The 20,536-nt window shown below is 38.5% G+C and overlaps 1 protein-coding gene across 3 annotated transcripts in view; it reads right to left on the bottom strand.

Moving 5' to 3' along the window:
* The window catches only part of kmt2cb (lysine (K)-specific methyltransferase 2Cb), a 71,186-nt gene that overhangs the window by 22,391 nt on the left and 28,259 nt on the right, over nt 1-20,536 (bottom strand). For 2 of the 3 annotated variants that reach the window (XM_086171884.1, XM_086171886.1), the window contains exons 10-29: nt 20,201-20,315; nt 18,881-19,056; nt 18,317-18,669; nt 15,590-16,314; nt 13,190-13,312; nt 10,691-10,807; nt 10,232-10,336; nt 9,200-9,304; nt 8,915-9,096; nt 8,475-8,639; nt 8,269-8,375; nt 8,033-8,104; nt 7,854-7,943; nt 6,806-7,018; nt 6,218-6,340; nt 5,699-5,824; nt 5,423-5,559; nt 4,143-4,326; nt 1,091-1,183; nt 770-817 (exon numbers count right to left, since the gene is read on the bottom strand). In XM_086171884.1, coding sequence (XP_086028010.1) covers nt 770-817; nt 1,091-1,183; nt 4,143-4,326; nt 5,423-5,559; nt 5,699-5,824; nt 6,218-6,340; nt 6,806-7,018; nt 7,854-7,943; nt 8,033-8,104; nt 8,269-8,375; nt 8,475-8,639; nt 8,915-9,096; nt 9,200-9,304; nt 10,232-10,336; nt 10,691-10,807; nt 13,190-13,312; nt 15,590-16,314; nt 18,317-18,669; nt 18,881-19,056; nt 20,201-20,315 — 3,359 coding nt within the window. The remainder of the gene's footprint in view (nt 1-769; nt 818-1,090; nt 1,184-4,142; nt 4,327-5,422; nt 5,560-5,698; nt 5,825-6,217; nt 6,341-6,805; nt 7,019-7,853; nt 7,944-8,032; nt 8,105-8,268; nt 8,376-8,474; nt 8,640-8,914; nt 9,097-9,199; nt 9,305-10,231; nt 10,337-10,690; nt 10,808-13,189; nt 13,313-15,589; nt 16,315-18,316; nt 18,670-18,880; nt 19,057-20,200; nt 20,316-20,536) is intronic. The other variant, XM_086171887.1, reaches the window with a different exon arrangement.

The following is a 20,536-nucleotide window of genomic DNA, read 5'->3' as shown; positions in this document are numbered from 1 at the left end:
TATCTTCAATTCTGCATTTCTAACCTAAATCTCGGGACAACATGGTTCCGACAGAGTAATCTGCTACAGAAAGTAGCAGAGTTTTTATTTTAACAATGACCGACAGAATTCTACAGCATCTGATTGCTGTGATAAGGAATTACTACTGGTGTAAGTTTACCAAAACTCTAGAAAATAATCCTGCTATCCTTCTCTTAATTGGAAATTAAATATATTTTCAGGGGACAAATACTTAAAAATTGCTCTGCCCTGGGCATGAAGAATCTTCCATAGGATTTTTTTTCATAATTGTTCATGTAAGGAAAAGGGTTACTCTAATAATACAAACATGAGGGGATTTCTTTCATGCTTCATATCCTCAGGTTTGAGCGAAGAATGTTATTTTTGTCACTGGAAAGTGGAAAACAATTCTTTGATCAGAAGCCACTCATTCAGAAAAAAATGGATTCTATGATGAAAAATTCATGATTTCAAGGATGACCTTGACTTTTCTTTTTAACTGTTGTCCTACAGCTCACTTATCTCTTAAAACACGGCAACAGCTGAGATGGATTTGGAAAGCTCACAAAGATTGATACACCGTACACAAAGTAAAACTGTGCACTGCATTAGGTAAGTGCTGAGAAATTTATGGATGTTAGAAGAATTTCAAAGGCTGAGAAAAGCAAGTATGAAGGAGCTTGTATACATGCAGACTCAAATAGATGCACACTGCAAGAGAGTAAAGACGCATTAAAGCAAGGGGATTAGTAGGTCATAGCACCCTTACCAAAAGGAGGAGGTGAGTTGTCAACCTGGAAAGGGCAAAAATCAAGACCTACAAGAACCCAAAACCAGATAAAATGAGTGAAAAAATTGTGAAAACAGAACAAACAACAAATCCGGGTCAACACAATCAAACAAAAGGTAAAAGAAAAGATGGGTAAAAAGTATTGTTGAATAATATGACAATAAAACACTTAGTGATGCAAAAAAATATTTGCTGTCTGAGGAGCATTTCGAACTGGGATAAAATATTTTAAGAAACCCACAGCTAGGTGAACTATAACATTCTTGTTGCTGTGAGTGCCCTGTTAAATATAAGACGCACCCGAGTCACTGCTTGGCTTTCCGAGCATTCCCAAGATGTCTGCATCAGTGTTCAGAACATCAGAAAGATCAACTAATGGTTCCTCAGAGGTCTCTAAATGGGGGAGGGGGAGAAAGAAAAAAAAAAAGAAAACCAAACTGTCACAAATCATAATTGATGATGATGCTGAATGGACATGAGATTGAGATATGGAAACAGACTTTGGGGGTTAAAATGACAAAGAAAGTACTATGTGACGACTTTGAACTGCACAATATATTTTTATTTTCTCTACGCTGGGCTGAGGAACACAGAAAGAGCCCTTGCAGGTCTGAATTGGTAATTTAACTTTACCTGGTAGAGGCAGAAACAGAAATGTGGTGTGTTGTGATTCATCTGCTGGAATAAAGAACCAAATCTGTCTGGAGCAGTTGGTAAACAGGGGGGCTTGGATTTATCTGTGGCAGCTGCCAAAATAACCAGTTCCATTACCTCCTTATAGAGCTGGATGCAGAAAATTGATTTTCTTTGCTCAAACACATGTGCATGCATGTACACGTCGCTCGTATGCACACACCGTGTTCAACTGAGACATGTGGGTGGTATCAACACATAGGCAAATCCTTTACTGAAAAATCATTCTCTGAATGGTACATGCCTCCTCCATATGCACAAATGTGGTCCCAGTCATTATAGCCCCTCCAGCATTAAACAACTATTTTAACATTTTACAGAAAGTGTAGCAGCACGCATGACAGACAGAGCAGTTCTGACACACTATTGAAGTTGTGTTCACTGTAGACCAACATATTTCTGGACTGGAATCAGTTTAGTTTATTTCAGGGCAGCAGAACATCCTTTTGGTCAGCAATACAGACTCAAGCTTTGACTGTTTTTCTTATAAAGTGAACAGTAAAGCAGACTATGAACAATATCTGACAAAAGTCATACAGGGAATCTAAAACTTGTGTATTCTGGCTATTGTCGCACCCAAAAGAAATGTCCAAACAGCTATAAATCCCACCAAAATGTAAATGTTCGTGAGACATAATTTGTGTTGTGTTCCCGAGTATGAGTCGACTCCTGCCCTTCAAAAATTACAAGGTGAAACAGACGTCACCTCAGAAAGTTCAATGTGTTAATCAAATTTTGAGTTCAGACGTTAACAAATTACCATCAACTTCAAATAAAAATACTTAATGAGCTTCATCTTGTTCAGCATCCTTTCAAATAATCTATAATTTCACTCTAGCAGTGTCAGACAATGTGCCTGCTCAGGCCCATAGGGCGCACCGTCTCCGGGAGGAAACAAGCAGCATGCAGCCACAAACAAGACCTCTACTCTCCCTTCTAGCTAGCAAGAAATTTCAATGCAAATCCTGGCAAAGGGACAAAGCTCTTCTTCTACCTGGAGGATAAACCTTTTCCAAGAGAAGGCACCCTCCCTCTGGTAACAGAGCTAAGACTTTGTATGACAAGAAAGACAAAGGGCTGGTTTGTCAATCTTGTCCATCAAAACAGGAGGAGGAAGATGTGGCTCTGCAGGGTTCCATTCTAATCCACTAATATACCGGTGTGTGTGCGTGTGTGTGTATATATATATATATGATGGCAATTGGCCATGAGTTAGTCAGTTGCAAGAAAGACAATACAGAGTTCAATGTTCTGCTAAATGTGTTATTATTGCCATTTCCCCAACAGGCACATTCAAAGACAGAGGTAACTCTAGTCCCTTATACATTGAGAATGTCCAACCATAAAGTACTATTGTTTATAAACACTACATCAAGACACAGGTGTAATGCCGGTGCAATAAGAAAATTAATAATGTACACACGAAATTATCAGTCTTTAAATGAGCCACTAAATGATTCCATCTGTCTCTTCTACATAGACAAGTAAAACAATCTGTTCTACCCTGTCGTGTCTGCTACTCATATACAGATGGTGATAACACAACATAATAATAGCCTTTTAACAGAGGCTTTTGAGCCATAGACCACAACTGATAAAAAATAAGACTGAAGACTGAGGCTCATAATAAGTAAATAAAGAGCTTTTTAAGTCACATCTGCAGTCAGAACTCATTGATACACCATTTATGATGACTTACCTGTCTGGTGGTGGGTTTTCCTATGTACGCAATAAGTTATAACTATTCCAGTTTTTCATTTCAAATATTAAGATTTTTTTTTAAGATGGAGTTAAAGCGCTGTGTTAGACGGCCACATATCTAATGAAGAAACACTTCCCAGGCCTTGGGTAGAGTGTCTGAAAAGGGTAGCTCAAATGCCATTGCACAAAAATGGTATTCCTTAAAGATTAGTTTGTGTGACATCACATCAAAAAGCTTAAGCAAGTGCTAGATACAGCCAACTTCATAAAGTAGGAATTAGCTTCTGCATATGCAACCGTTCAGTAATAGCAAATTTTATTTTTTAAAACATTCTGATATGCTTGTGCTTGAGCAAAAGGTCCTGTGTTAGTCTATTTTTACCAATATATGCAGAGTTATACCCATTGCTTATGATGGCATGTGATCAGTCTGACTGGCGCATGGTAAAGTGGAGTTTCAGTAAATTGAAAATAATGCAGAGTAACTATCACAAAGCGCATGAGTGGACAAGAAAGGCACAGATTGCAGTGAGGATGAACACAGAACCTTCACTTCAGTAATTTTTCAAAAATTGATGGAAATCTACTGTTCTCCCATAATATGAAGGGATCCACAACCACAAAGTCATAGTTGACCTAAGATAACCAGCAGTCAATAAATATTTTGGATTTTTGGAGAATTTTTGTTTAGAATGAAAGGATGAAATGTAACTCATCTGTCGTGTGACTGCATTAACAAGAATTAAATTGGCAGCGTTTGGAAAAAAAAAAACTAACAGTGAGAGAGATACATGCATTAAACAATAAAATTCTACATCAGCCACTAAAATATAGAGCTCAGTATCAGGATTCTTCACCACGATATCAATTACAAAGAATTACGACTTTTTTTCTATGTACTTTTAGAACCACTCATTACTTTGTTGGCACTATAACACTTTAGAAACGGTGTACATACGTGCTGGTCTGGTAGGGAGGGATGATGCTGAGGCAGTGTATGACGGATCTGAAGAATGGTCTAGGAAACTTGTGGTGGGGCGCTTCCTCTCCAGTTGGCCTTGTCCTTCCAGTAAGCCTGATTCCACTCCCTGTTGCCTGTTTTGCTTGCTTTTGTCCAGAAGATCTTTACCAAAGAAAGCCTCCTGAACATGACCACAAAAAGTATTGGGTTAACACTTTTTTCTCAAGGTCTGTCGGCTTGCCTTACCTGACTACATTTTTTGGAAATCCAGCATCCACATATAAACAATTCAGACATGAACTCGATAGGCTATGAAATGATCAGTCATAATGCTGCAACCTCACTTCTGTCAGCATCTCCCTATCCCAAACCACTCATACCTACAAGTCATCTACTGTCCTCTTAGACATGTAACTGCAGCTCCCTGCAGCAAAAAGACATTAAAAGCCCAATGTGTTGCAGTTTCAATAATTAATGGAATGTGCTTCAGTGTACTAAACCCTTAGATAAGAATGAACTCACCCTGCTGTTTTGGGATGAAGAACACCACTGCCTGCGGCTTAATGCACTTCACAAGACTATGTTTTGGCCGATACAAGGTGACACTTAGATGCTGGAAGTCATCTCCATTTAATTTATTTATTGTTTTAATATAAACTCAAACCAAGACAAGAACCAGTAAATAGTGCGATCTGAGACAGAGCTCCTTCTTACTTTTTTATTTTTTAAAGACACTCGTGAAAGGGGAAACTGCACCAAAGTTCTGTAGGTGGTTTAGTAAAAATCTGCTTTAATTTTTTAACTTTGTGGATGGTCATATGATAATATTTAAATTTACATAAAGCTTGGGTGCAACACTGTGGATAACTGTGGATATGAGTGCAAAGCTTACATAGATCTACAACAAATATTTGAAATGAAATATCTTAAATAAAGACCAGATTACTCATGCAAAGGTTTTCCTTACTTAATTTTTCTTTTAAAATATGATGTAATTAATATGAAATGTACTTGTCTCTAGAAAGTGTGGCATCTTCACTGACTAGATGAGCACTGACAATCAAAGAAAAAAAAAGGGTGGATATTTTGTGTGGAACATGTAAAAACATAGGGACTATCATTAGAAAGGTCTATAAAAGATACTTACCTGGAAACCTGGCTGTATAGCTTTATAGCATATTTTTATATTTACTCGTAAAATCTATGTATTCATTTATTTCACATTACTGATTTATTGAGCATGCTGTACGCTAAGCAGGTAGATTAAAAGAAGAAACCTGTAGGTAGGTAGGGAAGGCCTCCTCCAGTTTGGTTTTCTTTTTTCTGTAGCGTTTCTTAATTTTTTCTGGAACTTCTGGTCCAGGAGGTGTCTCATCAACAGGAATGTCAGGCAGTGCCTCTGTCCATCCTGCAACTATGACAACACCAAATTATATGTCCATCGACAGGTTTAATGCATATAGATACAGGTCACTCAAACTGCTGCAATATTTGTGTGTGTGTGTGTGTGTGTGTGTGTGTGTGTGTGTGTGTGTAAAATCTGCTGCACAGACCTTCATCTTTTCCAGTTAGAGTCTCTGTCACAGACCCAGAGGAATCCTTTCGGCACAAAGAACGTTTAGCCTTGCTTGGTCCTTGGCCTGGACGGCTTCTTTGACGTACCATAAACCCACCGATGCCTGGAAAGCAGAGGTTATTCATTTATTCTGATTAATATTAAAAACATTTAAAATCCTGCTTTGATCACAATTATGAGGTGAGACGTGATATAAGGGTCATTTAGTTTAGAGTCTACCTATCTGACTTCACTGTGGATAGCAAAATAAGAATTTCATTGTAAATGGAAACATATTTCCAGAATGTATATATGACAATGAACACTTTGAATCGAATAAAAAAAAAAGGCAATTCTGTTGTCTACTTTTTTAATTAGAAAGTGAGTAAACACTCCATGAGCCTTCTGTACATAAGAGGCCTTGAGACGGCAGTTCTTTGCTACAGCTACAAAGTCAGCCATGTATTGCACCATTTTACGCCTCAAAGGAGCTGTCTCCTTCAATCAGGAGCCCTACCCGGCCGGTACGGTTTCCTCTTCCTCTTCTTGCTGCCATCGGCCCCCTTGGAGTCATCTTCTGCTGGTTCTCGCTCCAGGCTTGAGTCAGACTTCCCCTCACAATCTAGGAGCTCAGTCTCGGCTAGACAGAGAAAGCTTTGATGATGAGTGACAGTCCTGCGGTCGAGAACACTCTAAGCAGGCCCAACTCCCTGAACACACTGCCAGGGTCAATTTTATCTGAACCCCAGCCGGTGGAAGGACATTAGCCTGATTGAAATCAAGTTCCATTTCATTTGTCCATTAATTCTGGTGTGACTTTTTTTAAACCTTTATTCCACATCTAAATAGACATCCCGGACCCCCTAAGGATAAAATTCAGAATTTACACTTATAAATGGTGAATAATGTTTGATCTTAACAAATTAGTGAATTTATTTCAGTTTCACCTTTTTTTAAAGTGTTAACTATGCAACTGTAGATGACAAAAAGTCATTTGATAATTGCATAATGACTTGAGAAGACAAGCTTGATGGTCCAAGCCAATTTCAGACTGAATGAAAAAATTCTGGGGTGAAAAACAAGACACTTATTTGAACGCAAGTACCTCGGGTGTCCTCCATATCTTCATCCCGAGAGTGCTCTGAAAGGTGGTCTACAGGGGCCTGAAGAACAGCCACACTGTTCTGGTTAATGATCTTCAGCTTCAGCTTGGGCTTGGGTTTTCTGCGTCGTGATGCTGTGGCAGACAGGCTCTGGAGCTGACAAAGTCCCGACTCTGTCAAACAAACACCATCCTGGGTGTACGTTCTCGACAGATCTGAGAAAGGGAAATAAAATGTTGAGCTATATGACTGACAAAAGAAAGACTCAAATCAGGAGTTTCTTGCCTCTGTGAGGCTGAATTTAGGCACAATGATGGTTTCACCAAAATTATTCATCATCTTAACAATTGGTAAAGCATTTTTGTTAGGGACTGAACAGTGAAAGTTACCCTTTTTTAAATTATAAATTGAGCAGTGGTAGTGAGTGTGGGAAAATAGTAGAAGCAGGAAATATGGAAATGTAAGGGAATTTAGCCCTTTGATCATGTCTATAAAACACAGATATTATGATCCATGTAGAAGGGTTAAAAAAAGGCAAGTTATTTCTGAGGGGCCACTGATGGTTGATGGCCTCTGCACACACACAAGAACATGAACACAAGTAAAAAACTCAAGCGCACACACACCCCTGGCAATTTTGTACCATAATTAGCAAAGGTGAAAAGATTTCCATTTTTAAATGCTGGCTGATAAGCACCCAAAATTCCAAATTACTGATTAACTTGATTTTTTAACCATCTATACCTGTGAATGTGTAATGAGTGATCATACAATCTCAAGTATGTTATTGTTTACATATTTAATCAGAATACACATTTTGACATCACACAAGATATGAGGAGCAATAGTTTTAAAATACTGAACTATGCTCTGAAAGCACATCATCTTTCAGTCGTTCCGGGGTAAAGGTAAAATGCCTTAGAAAACAGAGGTCAAAGCCATTAGAATAGATATTTTGGGGAACATTAGTGAATAAATGAAAACTTTACTGTAAACCATCAAGTGATTTAGATGGATGGATACTTAATTAGATAATTGAAAAAAAATGACCTGCTGGTGGTGCTAGAGGAAAGGTCAGAGCCTCATCGAAGTCCGTAGGATTCATCCTCTGGGGTCCATGAATTTCTGTACTTGCCATCTCTAGAGCCACATCAGTCCCATGACTAAAATAGTCTCTCTATATATATGTTGTTATGGATGTTACATTGATTAGAAACCGTTTTACTTACCCATTTCTTTAGCTTTTGTGACAATCTGAGTCATTATTACAGGTTCAATGGCATCTCTCGGTTTGGTCATTACTGTAGCACAGAATATACACGGGGGGGGGGGGTAGCGAGAGAGAGAGAGAGAAAGAGAGTAAAAACATAAAAAACAATCTCCAAGCTCCTTAAATATATCCCATGCACAGTATATTTATGCCACAAAATTTCAACACATTCTATAGTAATCACTGTCCTTGCACCTTTAGTGGTCTTGACAGCTCTGCACATTGTACAATCAAAGCTGTTATCTACAGCTTTCTCAGCATCTTCCTCTGAATGGAGACCCTGACAAGAGGCATGAAACCATCTGTAGATAGGAGAGCAAGTTTAGAAAAAGATAAAGCTTGTGAACAATAATAAAGGTCAGGTTTCTTTTGGTCACAGCTTTTCAAAAACCTTTGCGCACCTGTCACATTGTCGGCATTGCACGATCACAGTGCCTTCAATATAGTCAACCAGGCAGATGGGACATGCTGCAAGGCTGGCGCAGGGGGCACATTGGGTGTAATTATTCTGCCACTCACACCTTAGGCCTGGAGTGGTGGCACCACACTGTGTACATGACACACACCTGCAGGAGACAGGTAAGATGAGAGTTCAGTCAACAGTTTACTTTAAGAACATAATGAAGACTAACTACACTGAAAACCCTTGAAAAACCGAACTAAACCTTCAAAATGCTGAAGCAAGTCCTACTAAATAGTTTTGACACGATTAAAAATTAAATGCAGTACCGGTAATTAATTCTGATTTCAATATATAAGACATTTCCGAAAATCCTTTTAAACTAAACTGTTTGCAATTGCAATTTACAAGATACATTTTTTTTTTAATAAAAGCATTCACCATTTGCACTTCCAGCTGTCCTTGGGAACGTTCTGCAGGGGAGGGTCCAAGCAGTAGGTATGATAACTGATGTCACAGTCATCACATAGCAGCAAGCGTCCTGGATCTGTGGCCTGGCCACAAGCTTCACACACTGTACATTCCAGACAACGCCAGCCTTTACTGAGCACCACCTTAGTGATCTGAGGGAATAAAAATGAGGTGATTGTAGCTTAGTCTGTACACTGTGATGTGCTATAGAATAATGCAAAATTTTATAAACTGTGCATTCCACAGTGGACATACCTTGATGCCAACACAGAATGGATGGTAGCACTGGCCACACTGAGCACAGGCCAAAAGACGGCCCTCTGCACCAAGGCCAAAACTACCACACACCACACACATGTCCTAAAGAAATGGAAGACATCATAAGATACTCATATAATTGAAGAAATTCAATTTTTACATTTCAAATGCTAAAATAGGCTTAAAGACTCACATTTAACACTCAACTTCTTAGTTAATATTTTTTTTTTCGTTCATGAGCAGACTATTCAGCTGAAGATACTTCTAGTCAGGTACGCATAAAACAATTACATCTATACAGAGCAAGGAGCACTAGCCAGGTCACATCTGTCATGACTTTTTGCAAATTGATTGACTACTGCCAGCAAAGTCAGTAGCAGTCATTATCACAGTTGCTGTGTACAGTCCTCAACGTGAAGGGAAAGAACAATTCACTCTATCAAATAGTTACCTCCATGAAAACTTATCAGTTGTAATCTATACTCTACTGTAGAGGTCTACAACACCATCTCATTATTGCAAATTAAAATGATCAAATCTTTTTTGGAAAAGATGGTTTACAAGAACCTTTAAAAAAAAAATAACAAGGTGAGTGTGTGAGGTCTTTACAATACTGCCTTGCAGCATTAAGCAGCTATTTTGGCACTTTTGGAATTTGCATCGATAGCCAGCATCTTTGATATGTAGTCTAATAATTAAGTTAATATCTCAGTATTAATTTTCTCCATAAATACGGAACGTCAACAATGGATGTATTAGAAATATTGCTATCTTCATAATCAGATTGGTCTTTGCAATTTATGTTTATATTTGACAGATTGTGAGTAATCTGTTTTGGTCACAGAACAAAAATTCACTGCAAGACTGTCACAAGAAAAGGCACAGAAAGGGATAATTTCACTTCCTATGGTAGATTGTAGTATATCCATAGAATATGATGATAGTTATTCAAATGAAAAAATGATTTCAACCCATTTATGTGGACAAAGAGGACAGACATTAACAAAGCAACCTAATAAAGTAAAACACCTGCTTTAATGTGAAACTGTCATTGCTGGAGAATATTACAACTGTGTTATGCATGGCATTTTCCTCCTCCTCCTTGATAGGGTACGGTGTTTCAATTGTGGTAACCTGCAAATGAGTATACAAAAATGGTCAAAGGCATTATGTGAATGCAATTTTGTAATAAAGATTGACATCTGGTAATATGAGCCATTGTTATCAAGTAGGATATACTATACATGTAACTGTGGGCTGGAGTAATTACTACTAACAATAACAAGCCTTCTTTAGTCATCATTTTACAGTACAGAGGGGGGCTAACAGAAATTTTAATATTTTTCAAGGAAAGGAGTATACAAGCCATTAAATCAAGTATTTCTTAAATGCTGGCATTTAACTTGGGAAAACAAATAATACTTTGCATGCTGTATAATGCAATATTTGAGAAAGCTGTTAGGATGTGAGCCAGCTGAGAGCACATACCCCAGGGTTAATGATAGGACCCACTCCATTCTTGCCCCTGGCCCTTCCACGCCCAGCTCTACCTGACAGACCAGCACCTCTGGGCCTCCTTCTCCCTGGGAAGCCTGAACCACGACCCTGTAGAAGCAAGAGAATTATTATGATGTACAGAACTGCAAATGTGGGCTTGATACAGGCGCTTCATGGAGAAAAACATGATATGGAATTGAAGCCATTCCTATTGTTATGTGAAATCGGCTAACCATGGTTTTTTTTTTTTATTTTGTCCATAACACTCACTCATATGGTGCCATGTTCCAAGTCATTATTTACACATGACATTGAAAATGACTTAAAAAGTTTGCTCAGAAGGGAACTTTCACCATTACCACTTTAAAACTTCAAACAACTGAAGTCCACATGTATATTATAACACACTCAATTTATTTAATTTTCCAGACTAAAAATTCAAGAGAATGCGACTTTACAATAATGTCCCATTATACATGTTCATCTGAGGGTGCTTCTGCCTCACAGCATAAAAACCCCCCAGGTAAAATACTGCCTGGGTTTTTTTTTTTTTGTGAAGTTTGTGTTGCTGTGTGGGTATCCTCTGTGTTCTCTTGTTTCTTCCCATTGTCCAAAAAATGCTGTAGGGCTAATAGGAGACCCTACTTTGCACAGACATCTGAGGTAGAATTAATGATTGTTTGTCTCAATACGATGCCCTGAAATTGACTGGCAACTGGTTCCAGGTGTACAGCGCTTCCTGGCCAGTGACAACTGGGGTGGCCTCCAGTACTTCTGAAACCCTGAGTGCAGGATAGTTGGTATAGAGAATATATGAATGTTCATCTCCTTGACATTAAATATATCCTCCTTCACATTTGATGCTTCTTACCTGGACGCCTAGAAATTTTCACCCCAAAGGTTTGTACAAAGTATTTTTCTGTAGGCCTGAATAAATGAATGTGAAAACATCTTTTTGGGCTTATATATTGAGCATAAATATTAGACACCCTTTGGATCCAATATACTGGAAGTTCAATTCAAAGAGGCAAAAATTAATACACAGAATATCAAGTCTAACAACACAACCACAGTCTAATCAAAATAAAGCAATCAAATTGTGACTGATCGGCTAACTTAATCCTTTGATTCCATGTCTTTCACAAAAATAGCAACATTTTAAGATCATTCCTCATTATTAGGGGCTAGAAAGTTATTGCACAATTCAGGAACATGACATTTCTTGAGCATCTGTCGTCTGTTCCCTTGTTATTATATGAAAAATTACGCACAGAAAAAGTCCTTGGTGGCCAAATAAACTATTTGTTCCATTTCACAAGATTGTGCAAGTTTAGCAAGAACTACAACAAAAAAACTTAGAAGACCACAAATCACTAAATAAGTGAATGATTCCAGAAGACTTTTCTCCGGAAATTAGAGAGAGAGGTTCTTGACAACATTACCTCATGTCGGATTGTAGAATAGAAGAGTGTTAGTCAAAATTTACAATGAAAAAATGTTTTCATTAACATCAATTGACAACAAGTTGCAAACCAGAAGTGACACTCAAGAACTCAAGAACCTCTTTCTTTTAAATACCTTTTTAGTTCTGGAATGAGTACCCAGGTGACAATAGTGGCATTTTGGCTGCAATCTTGTTCTTTTTACAAAGTGATGCTCAGTTACATTACTTTAGGAACATTTAAAACATTATTTTGTCCAAAAGTGACCTTGAGTATGATGACTTTTAAGTAAATTGAACAAAAAACTGCCATTACCACAAAAGAGGAACATTTGAGTAATATGTCAACTATATCCAACAAATAGTAATCCCTCCACCAAACTAATTCTGTACATTTCAGTCATTCATTGACATTCTGTTACTTGGGAGACAAAAGAGGTGAGATGTTAAAACTGTTGCTCTCCTCAAGCTAATGCTGCCGTCCCTTCAACACATTTGAGACAGTAGGTTTGTATATAACTGTCCAACCTTCCAGAACCTGCAACACAATTCCTTTAATTCCTCCTACACTTATCTTATCTGATCCCAAACCAAAGAACTTCTCATCTACGTTTTCCTTGAAGAGATGCACTTTACCATGTTCAATATGGATGTGATCACTTGCACAAAGCACAAATTGACTCCTTTCCACATTTGCAAAGAATGAGGACAATCTCAATGCCGACAAAATTGAAAAGACATTTAAACAAGACAAAAGCAAAATGATTTAAAAAAAAAAAAAAATCACATGGATCTTTTGTTCCTGGTCAATTATAGGTTGTATGACACCATGGCCCTCAACCCCAGCAAAACCCATTGTCAATGTTCCACTTCCACTTTAAGTTATTCAGAAAATAACTAGTGACTGAACCTCTGCTTTTCACTAAAATGGTATTTATTATGGTAAACCACCATCATCATCATGACAGTCAGGAACACTCAAGAGAGTGTTTGTCACCAGGGTACACAGAGGGCTAACACAGGGCCATCTCATGAGCCACGGTATTTACCACTCTGATGCTCCAGCCGGGACTGCCGGAGGACTGCCTGGTCTTTGGGACGTCCCACCCCTCTGGCTGGTCTGGTGACCAGGACAAGGGGGAGCTCACACTGCTATGGGGGCTCCATGCACCCTAAGGAAGGGTAGGTGAGAGAGTGAGAGAAAGGGAAGGAGGAGGGCGACAAAATGCAGCAACTTAAAAACAAGGCCAGCGAAAAAACAAAATACAAAGAAAGATGTTAAAAAGAGATGAAGTGAGCACCTAATGTAACTTTTTTGGAGGATACTGAATACACATCCATTTGGGGTTTGCAAAGCTTTTAAATAATATGTATTGGATTTGCCAAAATATAGACAAGATGGGTTATTAGATTGTGTTGTGATAAAGAGAATCTATAGTATTATCATGCAAATGAATTGACTAATGTTTTTTTTTCGAAATACAACATATAAAGACCTGCAGGGTGAAGTTGCAGCAGAGTTGTGTTAATGCAGTTCATGCAGTAAAATCTTGCACCATAGAACAGAAAAGGGCTCTGCAGCGTCTTGCCATGACAAAAATATGTTTGTCAAGTTGAAAAAACAAGACACTGGACTGAAAAGGGAGCCATATTAAAAACATTAGAATAGATTTCCCTGTTTGCCGGATATCTACAAAGTTTGTATATATCATGGAGAAAAAAATTGTAAAGAGTATCAAACTTCATTAGAAAAAGTTCTAGAGTAATAAAGTCATGGGTTTTAATTTGGTTCTCTATTTGCTGAAGAGAGTCAATTTAATGACTGTGATAGGCCTTTCCCCCTCTACAAATGTGTTTTAAACGTGGAGGTTTAGGTTCTCGTTCCTCTGACAAGTGAGCAATTACCGTTCATGGTGCTAATACAGACATAAATGATACAATGAAATTGGGGATATGAATAGATAAGAGATTTCCTGATATTGATGCATATACAAAAAACAAAACAAAACACCAGATTCTTACTCTGAAATTCTCTTTAGCTAAAGAGGGCATGCTAAGGTTTTCATTAAACGGATAACTGATTTGTTTTTTGGAGTATTTTAAGAGTCTGAGCCTGAGGTGTGACAAACCATAGCAAAAAGTGTGTGCCCAACTTTGGTGTTGAATGATCTCTTCAATGAGTCTTTACAGGTTTCAGGATAAGCAGTCAGATATTGTGAGAACATGAGTGATATAATTAAATGCTCCTTTACTTTCAAAAGGATACTTAGTTAACAGGAAAGTCAAGTTCTGTTTGAAAGAGGTCATAACTGCAGAATAAGTCTGTCATCATCTAAAATATATCAAATGAGAGATGTTTACATAGCATTGATTTCATTTAAGTTTGGGTAATCCAAGAAAAACTTCTGAGCCTGCCTGCAAGGTCTTTATTTGTATAATCTGTTTGCTATTTCTCATGGAAAAATGAAGCCATGCTTTAGTCTACTTCCTCTATATTTTAAGTTTTTCCTTGCTGCATGGATACATGAATTAAACATAAGCGATTTGCAACACGAACCTATCGTTGTCAGAAAACTTGGTCGGCTTCTGCTGAGCTTCAGGTAGAATAAACTGAAATGATCAAATAATCTGGAACTGACACTTGTACAGATTTTGGATCTGTGGATCTTAGAAGGTGACATTAAATTGTGATTTGACAAATAGTGTTCTGTAATAATTAATAATTTATCCTTTATTAATCCCTCGTGGGGAAATTCGTTCTCTGCAATTAACCCATCATGGATGAACCATGAGCAGTAGGCTGCCGTCCATCAGCGCCAGGGAAGCAGTTGTCTTCCTCAACAACACAACGACACACAGGGAAAAGCCGGGAATAAAACCAGGAATGTTCACACTGGGGCCACGCCGCCCCAGGGATAATAATTGTTATAAAAATAAGTGATAATAAATGCAAAGGTGTTTGTAATGTGGAATGAAATGAGCAGAGACTGATGATGTACTGAGGTGAAAAGCAGAGAAGAGTCTGAACAATTCTAAACATGAACCAATTTAAAGTAATTCATCTGCCAACTACAGTGAGTAAGAACACTGACATTAAGTAGTCTTGTTGCACAAACGTGAACAGAGCACACACACTGGACTGAGAGCTTCATTCTCCAAGCTACACTCCAAACTATCGGGCAAAAGGGCACATTTGCACTTTTACCAAGCTCACTGAATAAATTAATACATTCCTGCAAAGGCTGCTTCAACCAACCCAAAGACAACAGAAGACCATTTCCACCTTCAAAGAGTTAGGACAAACCGTATCCACACCCTACAAATAGAACAACCAACATGAACATAAAGTTCTACGCAGAGACCATCTTTTGCTCGAACAGGGAAGGCACAAACATTGCCAGCGAAATTAAACCAATCACAAGTGATCTGTGTCTGTTCCGGGCTCCTACCTGTTTCACTCTTGGTCTACCCGGAGAAAATTTGCGTTTTGTGATGGCTGGCTTTCCCATTCCAATCTTAGGAACGAGTGGTATAAGAGTAGTGGTGGGGATTACAACGTTGTGGTCACCCAGAGCTGGGAGGATCTGAGTCTGGGGTGGTTCTTTAACAGATATCCCACAGGCCATAGGTGCAAGATGAGAAGGGGTTGTAACCATCTCTGCCAATCTTTCCACAGTTGTCTTTACTGGCTTTTCCTCTAAAGACAGGCTGAGAAATGGCAGATTAGGCTTGGTCTCTGGTGTGTTACTCTCCTCTGATATACCAGAGGCAGTGGACTGAAGCGTCTCCTTCAAGTTTTTGTGAAAATTGCCCTCCTTACTGTCCATGCTAAGGTCTTTTGGAGTAGTTTCCAGGAAAGAAGCCTCAACGACATCCAAACTTGAAGGCTGGGATAGAGAGACTTCCATTGGTTGGTCCGTGATAGGTACTGATGCAGTACTTGGTTCTTTGGTGAGTGAGATGATGGCCTTAAAATCCTTTGTGCTGGGATTGACCATGCCCGGCTCTGGGCAAGATTCAGTGTTTGCTGGCTTGTTAATTGATGGGTTTTCCTGTGACTGTGGTGCCTCCATAGAAAGCTGGGCTGGTAAAGACTCAGACTCTGTGCTGAGAGTAACTGAAGGCACAGGACTGCCTGTAGATATGACCTGGGTTCTTGCTGCTGGTTTAATTTCTGTAGGAGAATACATACAGTGTTTAAAACATACAATTAAGATACCATTGATTCACATTATCAGAAACAGTTAAAAAAAATAGCAAAGGGAGTCGCTACTATAATGCTATGGTGATGAATTATTCATTAGAATAAAAAAAATCAATAACCATGACTACAATTTTTCTTTCAGTAAGACAGGGATGCTAGATTTAATATCTATGAGATACCACAACAAAAACTCAAGTCAAGCCAATATTACAAGTAATATTTTGATATAAACTCAAAGCCTCATCTTTATCTACCTTTGAGTTTTGCAAATCTTATATTGTCTCTCCCCACAGGGCTTCTTATCAAAGACTTCTACATTTGCCTCGTATGAATAGAACTAGTCATTCATAGCTATCAGGCATCCCATCAGCCTGACAGTACAGATACTCTAGTCTTAATGAGGCATCCACAAGTTCCTATGTCACACTCATTCTGACACGCACATGCACCTGCTAAGCATCTCTGCCAGAGAAGGGAGTAACCATGACAACCAACATCCCAGGGTCTGTGTGCTCTAGACTCATGACTGTGCAGCTTGCAGGTGCTCATCCGGTGCCCATGCCAGAAAGTCATTTAGGAGATGAGCCTCCAACCATCTTCAGTGTTGGTGCTATTGACCAAGCTGAACACACACACTCATCCATATTAATGCCCTCCTTCCTATATCTTCTACATTGAATGAGGTGGTGGTTTAGATAAATACACTGCTTTGATAAATACCACAGAGGCTTGAAGTCAGGTCTAACTTAAGATCCCAAAAGGGTTAGCCATTGCTTGAGTCACTGTTTACCGTTTCCTAATTGCTCTGTTCTAGCTCACTGTAATAAAAAAGCAGGTATTGATTATGAAATCATAATGTAACCCAATACATTTAAATTAGTTGGTCAAAAGAAAATCAGAAATGTTCATGATTTTGTTGCCACATGGGAATATTGTCCTTCCTTTACCTTTGGTGAGGTACAATATACATAGGTCAATTGAACAGACTCCAGTCCATATTATGAAAGATAAGCGAAAGCATGGACAGACAACAGGCAGAGCTTAAACTAGGACTACTTCAAAGAATCGTGTTAAAGGTACGCTTTAAATGTTTATAAAACTGTAATTTTGCTCTCTATAACTACTTCAGTTCTATTCAGAGGAAAACACAAATTCCGACAAGAACAGCACGTTCTGTTGAAACAAATACAACTAAAAAGCTGGCATTTGTCTTCATTCTTTTTCTGTTCATGAAACATATGCAAACTGAGTTGTAAACAATGCAAATGTATGAGCTTTCTGAAACTTTGTGTACGCTGTAATTTGTGCTAATTAATTATTTATCATACATGTTTATTATTTCAATGACATGTACATGCATAAAAAATAATTTCTCGCACAAATCAATTAAGCGGTTGATGTTCACAGGTAGGAAATAGTCCCAAAGAGAGTGGGCAAAAACAACAAAATAAGTTTTCAAAACATGATACTATGATGACCTTCTGACAATGGGGCTGCTTTGGCATGGTGCTAGTTACACACTGTCTGATAACTAAGCTGTCCTGTGAAAATACTTAAAAAAGAAAATTGTCATGTCTCTGTTCCTAGTTCAAATATCTTAACTCTCAATCCTTTCATCCACTAAAGCTGAAATCTTTCAAAACATAAACAAGATACCAAGGCCAATGTTCACGTTATATGGCCAAAGCTTTCAACTGCTGCTGCAAGACTTGAGAATGAGAAAAAGTATATGCATCTATAAAGCTGCACATTAATTTTCTGTGATATAAAGGGGTGTTTGCATGTATGAAGCTTAATTTTGTACAAAAAAGAAGTTGACAAATCATCACAACAAGATAGAATGAGTATGCTCAAACAGATTATCTGAAGAAATTATTGGAAAAAAAAATCAATATAGACTTCATATTGATGGGAGGGGGGTCAGAAGTTATCTTCCTCTGTATCATGTAACATTTTTGAAACAGGCGCTCACCAGGCTCTTGGGCAGACATGGCCAGCTTCTCCTCCTGGACGGTATCCTCAACAGACTGTGGATCAGAGTGCAACGGAACAGCAAGTAATTCCGGCTTGGGGTCATTGTGCATTTCAGGAGGCAGCAGAGTGCCAAGTTCTAGGTCCATGTGCTTTGAAGCCAGCTGTAGGCCAGTCTCAGAGTCTGTGTGCGTGGAGGCTGGCCGAGGGCTGAGCTCTGGTCCAGTGTCCATATCCTCTGCTTGTCGTCCCTGCTCTGCAGCAGGAGACCTGCAATTGGAACAAACAAAGTCCTCTCTTGGGAGGATTTCTGCTTGGCCTGAGTTCTGACGCTCACACTCAAGGTGAAGCCATCTGAAAGCAGAACAAAAGGAATTCAAGATTGTTCAACAGGGCAATTTCATAATACTATATATATATATAAAAACGTACATATAGACATATATGGATACATTCTGCATAACCCTATATTGTATAATGTACATATACTCCATAAAAAGTATATAGATTAAATACAACAAATACATTAAAAAGGGGTAGAAGAATTAAAAGATTCCAATTTCACCTCTTACAACTGTGGCAGAGGAGAAGGTCTTTGTGATGCTCAGGATCCAGGATACAGGCACACATTGGACAGCACAGAGCAGGGTCCTGGTTTTGGACACAGTTCTCACACAATAGGCTTGTATGATGCCACTGCCCGCTGGTTCTTGTTCCACACTGGATACATGCTCTGCAGTTCTGAGGAGCAGTGGAAATGAATTCATTTTTCATTAACAGTGCTTTACCTGCTTTACCCAAAAGGGGGGGCGGGGGGACCACCTGTGCAGGGTCCAAAACAAATACCCTGCTCTGTGTTCTATAAAAATAGGAAGGGTTATGTAATCTATGTAAATTATTCTTAAAAATGTATCCTCATATTCAGATTACTGAATTACACAATTTTTAAACATGTGGCTGCTTCCAGTTGCTTACCTTTTTGAAATGGTCAAAAAGGTTGTTTATAGAATGTTGATACTGACGTTGTACATTGTTGATGAGCTAACCACTCTAATGTACATTTAGTGTGAGTTAATTCAAAAGGCTAAAGAAGTAAAGTTTGAGCAGTGGTAAAATTTCACATCTACAATAGATGCACTATTAGGCAAAACTCTGACAAAGGTTGGGGATGGATGTTGACTGTTTGAATCTAACAGAGGGCAAATAGAAAGGCCTGTTGCCTCAACTGACATGGTTTGCTCAGACTACTACAGATGAGTTCTATGTTTAAGTGAGAGTCTGCGTGGCACAAGATTTACGTGACTGAAGGATGTGCATGATAATGAAGTGCATTGCACATGGATGTTCAGTGGTGCATTGCTGTCGCAGCAATGAACAAATTTCTGGAAGAATTCTATATGGAACAGACTTTTATTTGAAAGTCTGTTTTCAGGAAAAGGGACAGTTTTAAAATGAAGTATGAAAATTATTGTTTTGAACATCATTCAGATAAATGTATTATCAGCAAAGCCTGAATATGAAACAATAGCAGTGAAACAGTTAAGTACTGCTCTAGTTTCATTCTGATGTAAGTCCCGAACAACATACCTTCAATAAAGAATGTTGAATAGGATTCACCTAAAGGAATGCTAATTTCTTTTGCACGTCTTAACAACAGAAGTATCAAAGCAACCAGCAAAATAGTTGTCCTCATTAAGATTTTATGAAAAAAGCAAGGATTAACAATTAATACAGTTAAACTGTTAACAAACTCAAACGTAATTGTGTGTACACACTCATATTTTGTGGTTTTCTGCAAAGTCATGCTTGCAGGCAAACATCAAGGCATCTTGAGAAATTAAAATTTTCTCAACACAGTGAATTCTATACATGTGCTGTCTCCTACCTTACATCTCCACCCATTGGTAGGAAGAACATCCATGGCAGGCTGTAGACAAAAGGTATGGTAGCCTTTGTCACACATGTCACACACCAACATTTTGGTGTCCTCTCCTGGGTTCCTGAGGATACAAAGAAAAAGGTGTATAAAATGGAATACCATCAAAATTACTAACGGGGGATGAGGGGAAGGAAGATTTTGTTGTAGAAAAAAGGCAGAATTACCTAAATAAGTTCATCTACAATGACGGAAACAAGACAGTACATACAGTAAAGTAAGTAAATAAAGGGTATGACATCTCTGCTATCTACACAGCACCGACAGTTGCCTGTTCTGTTGTGT

This window comes from Fistularia commersonii, chromosome 25, assembly GCF_037954325.1.
Source record: "Fistularia commersonii isolate RoL2024-O1a breed Wild chromosome 25, RoL_Fcom_v1.0, whole genome shotgun sequence".
In the NCBI taxonomy this organism is placed as follows: Eukaryota; Metazoa; Chordata; class Actinopteri; order Syngnathiformes; family Fistulariidae; genus Fistularia; species Fistularia commersonii.
This window is presented reverse-complemented; position numbering and strand designations above follow the sequence as displayed.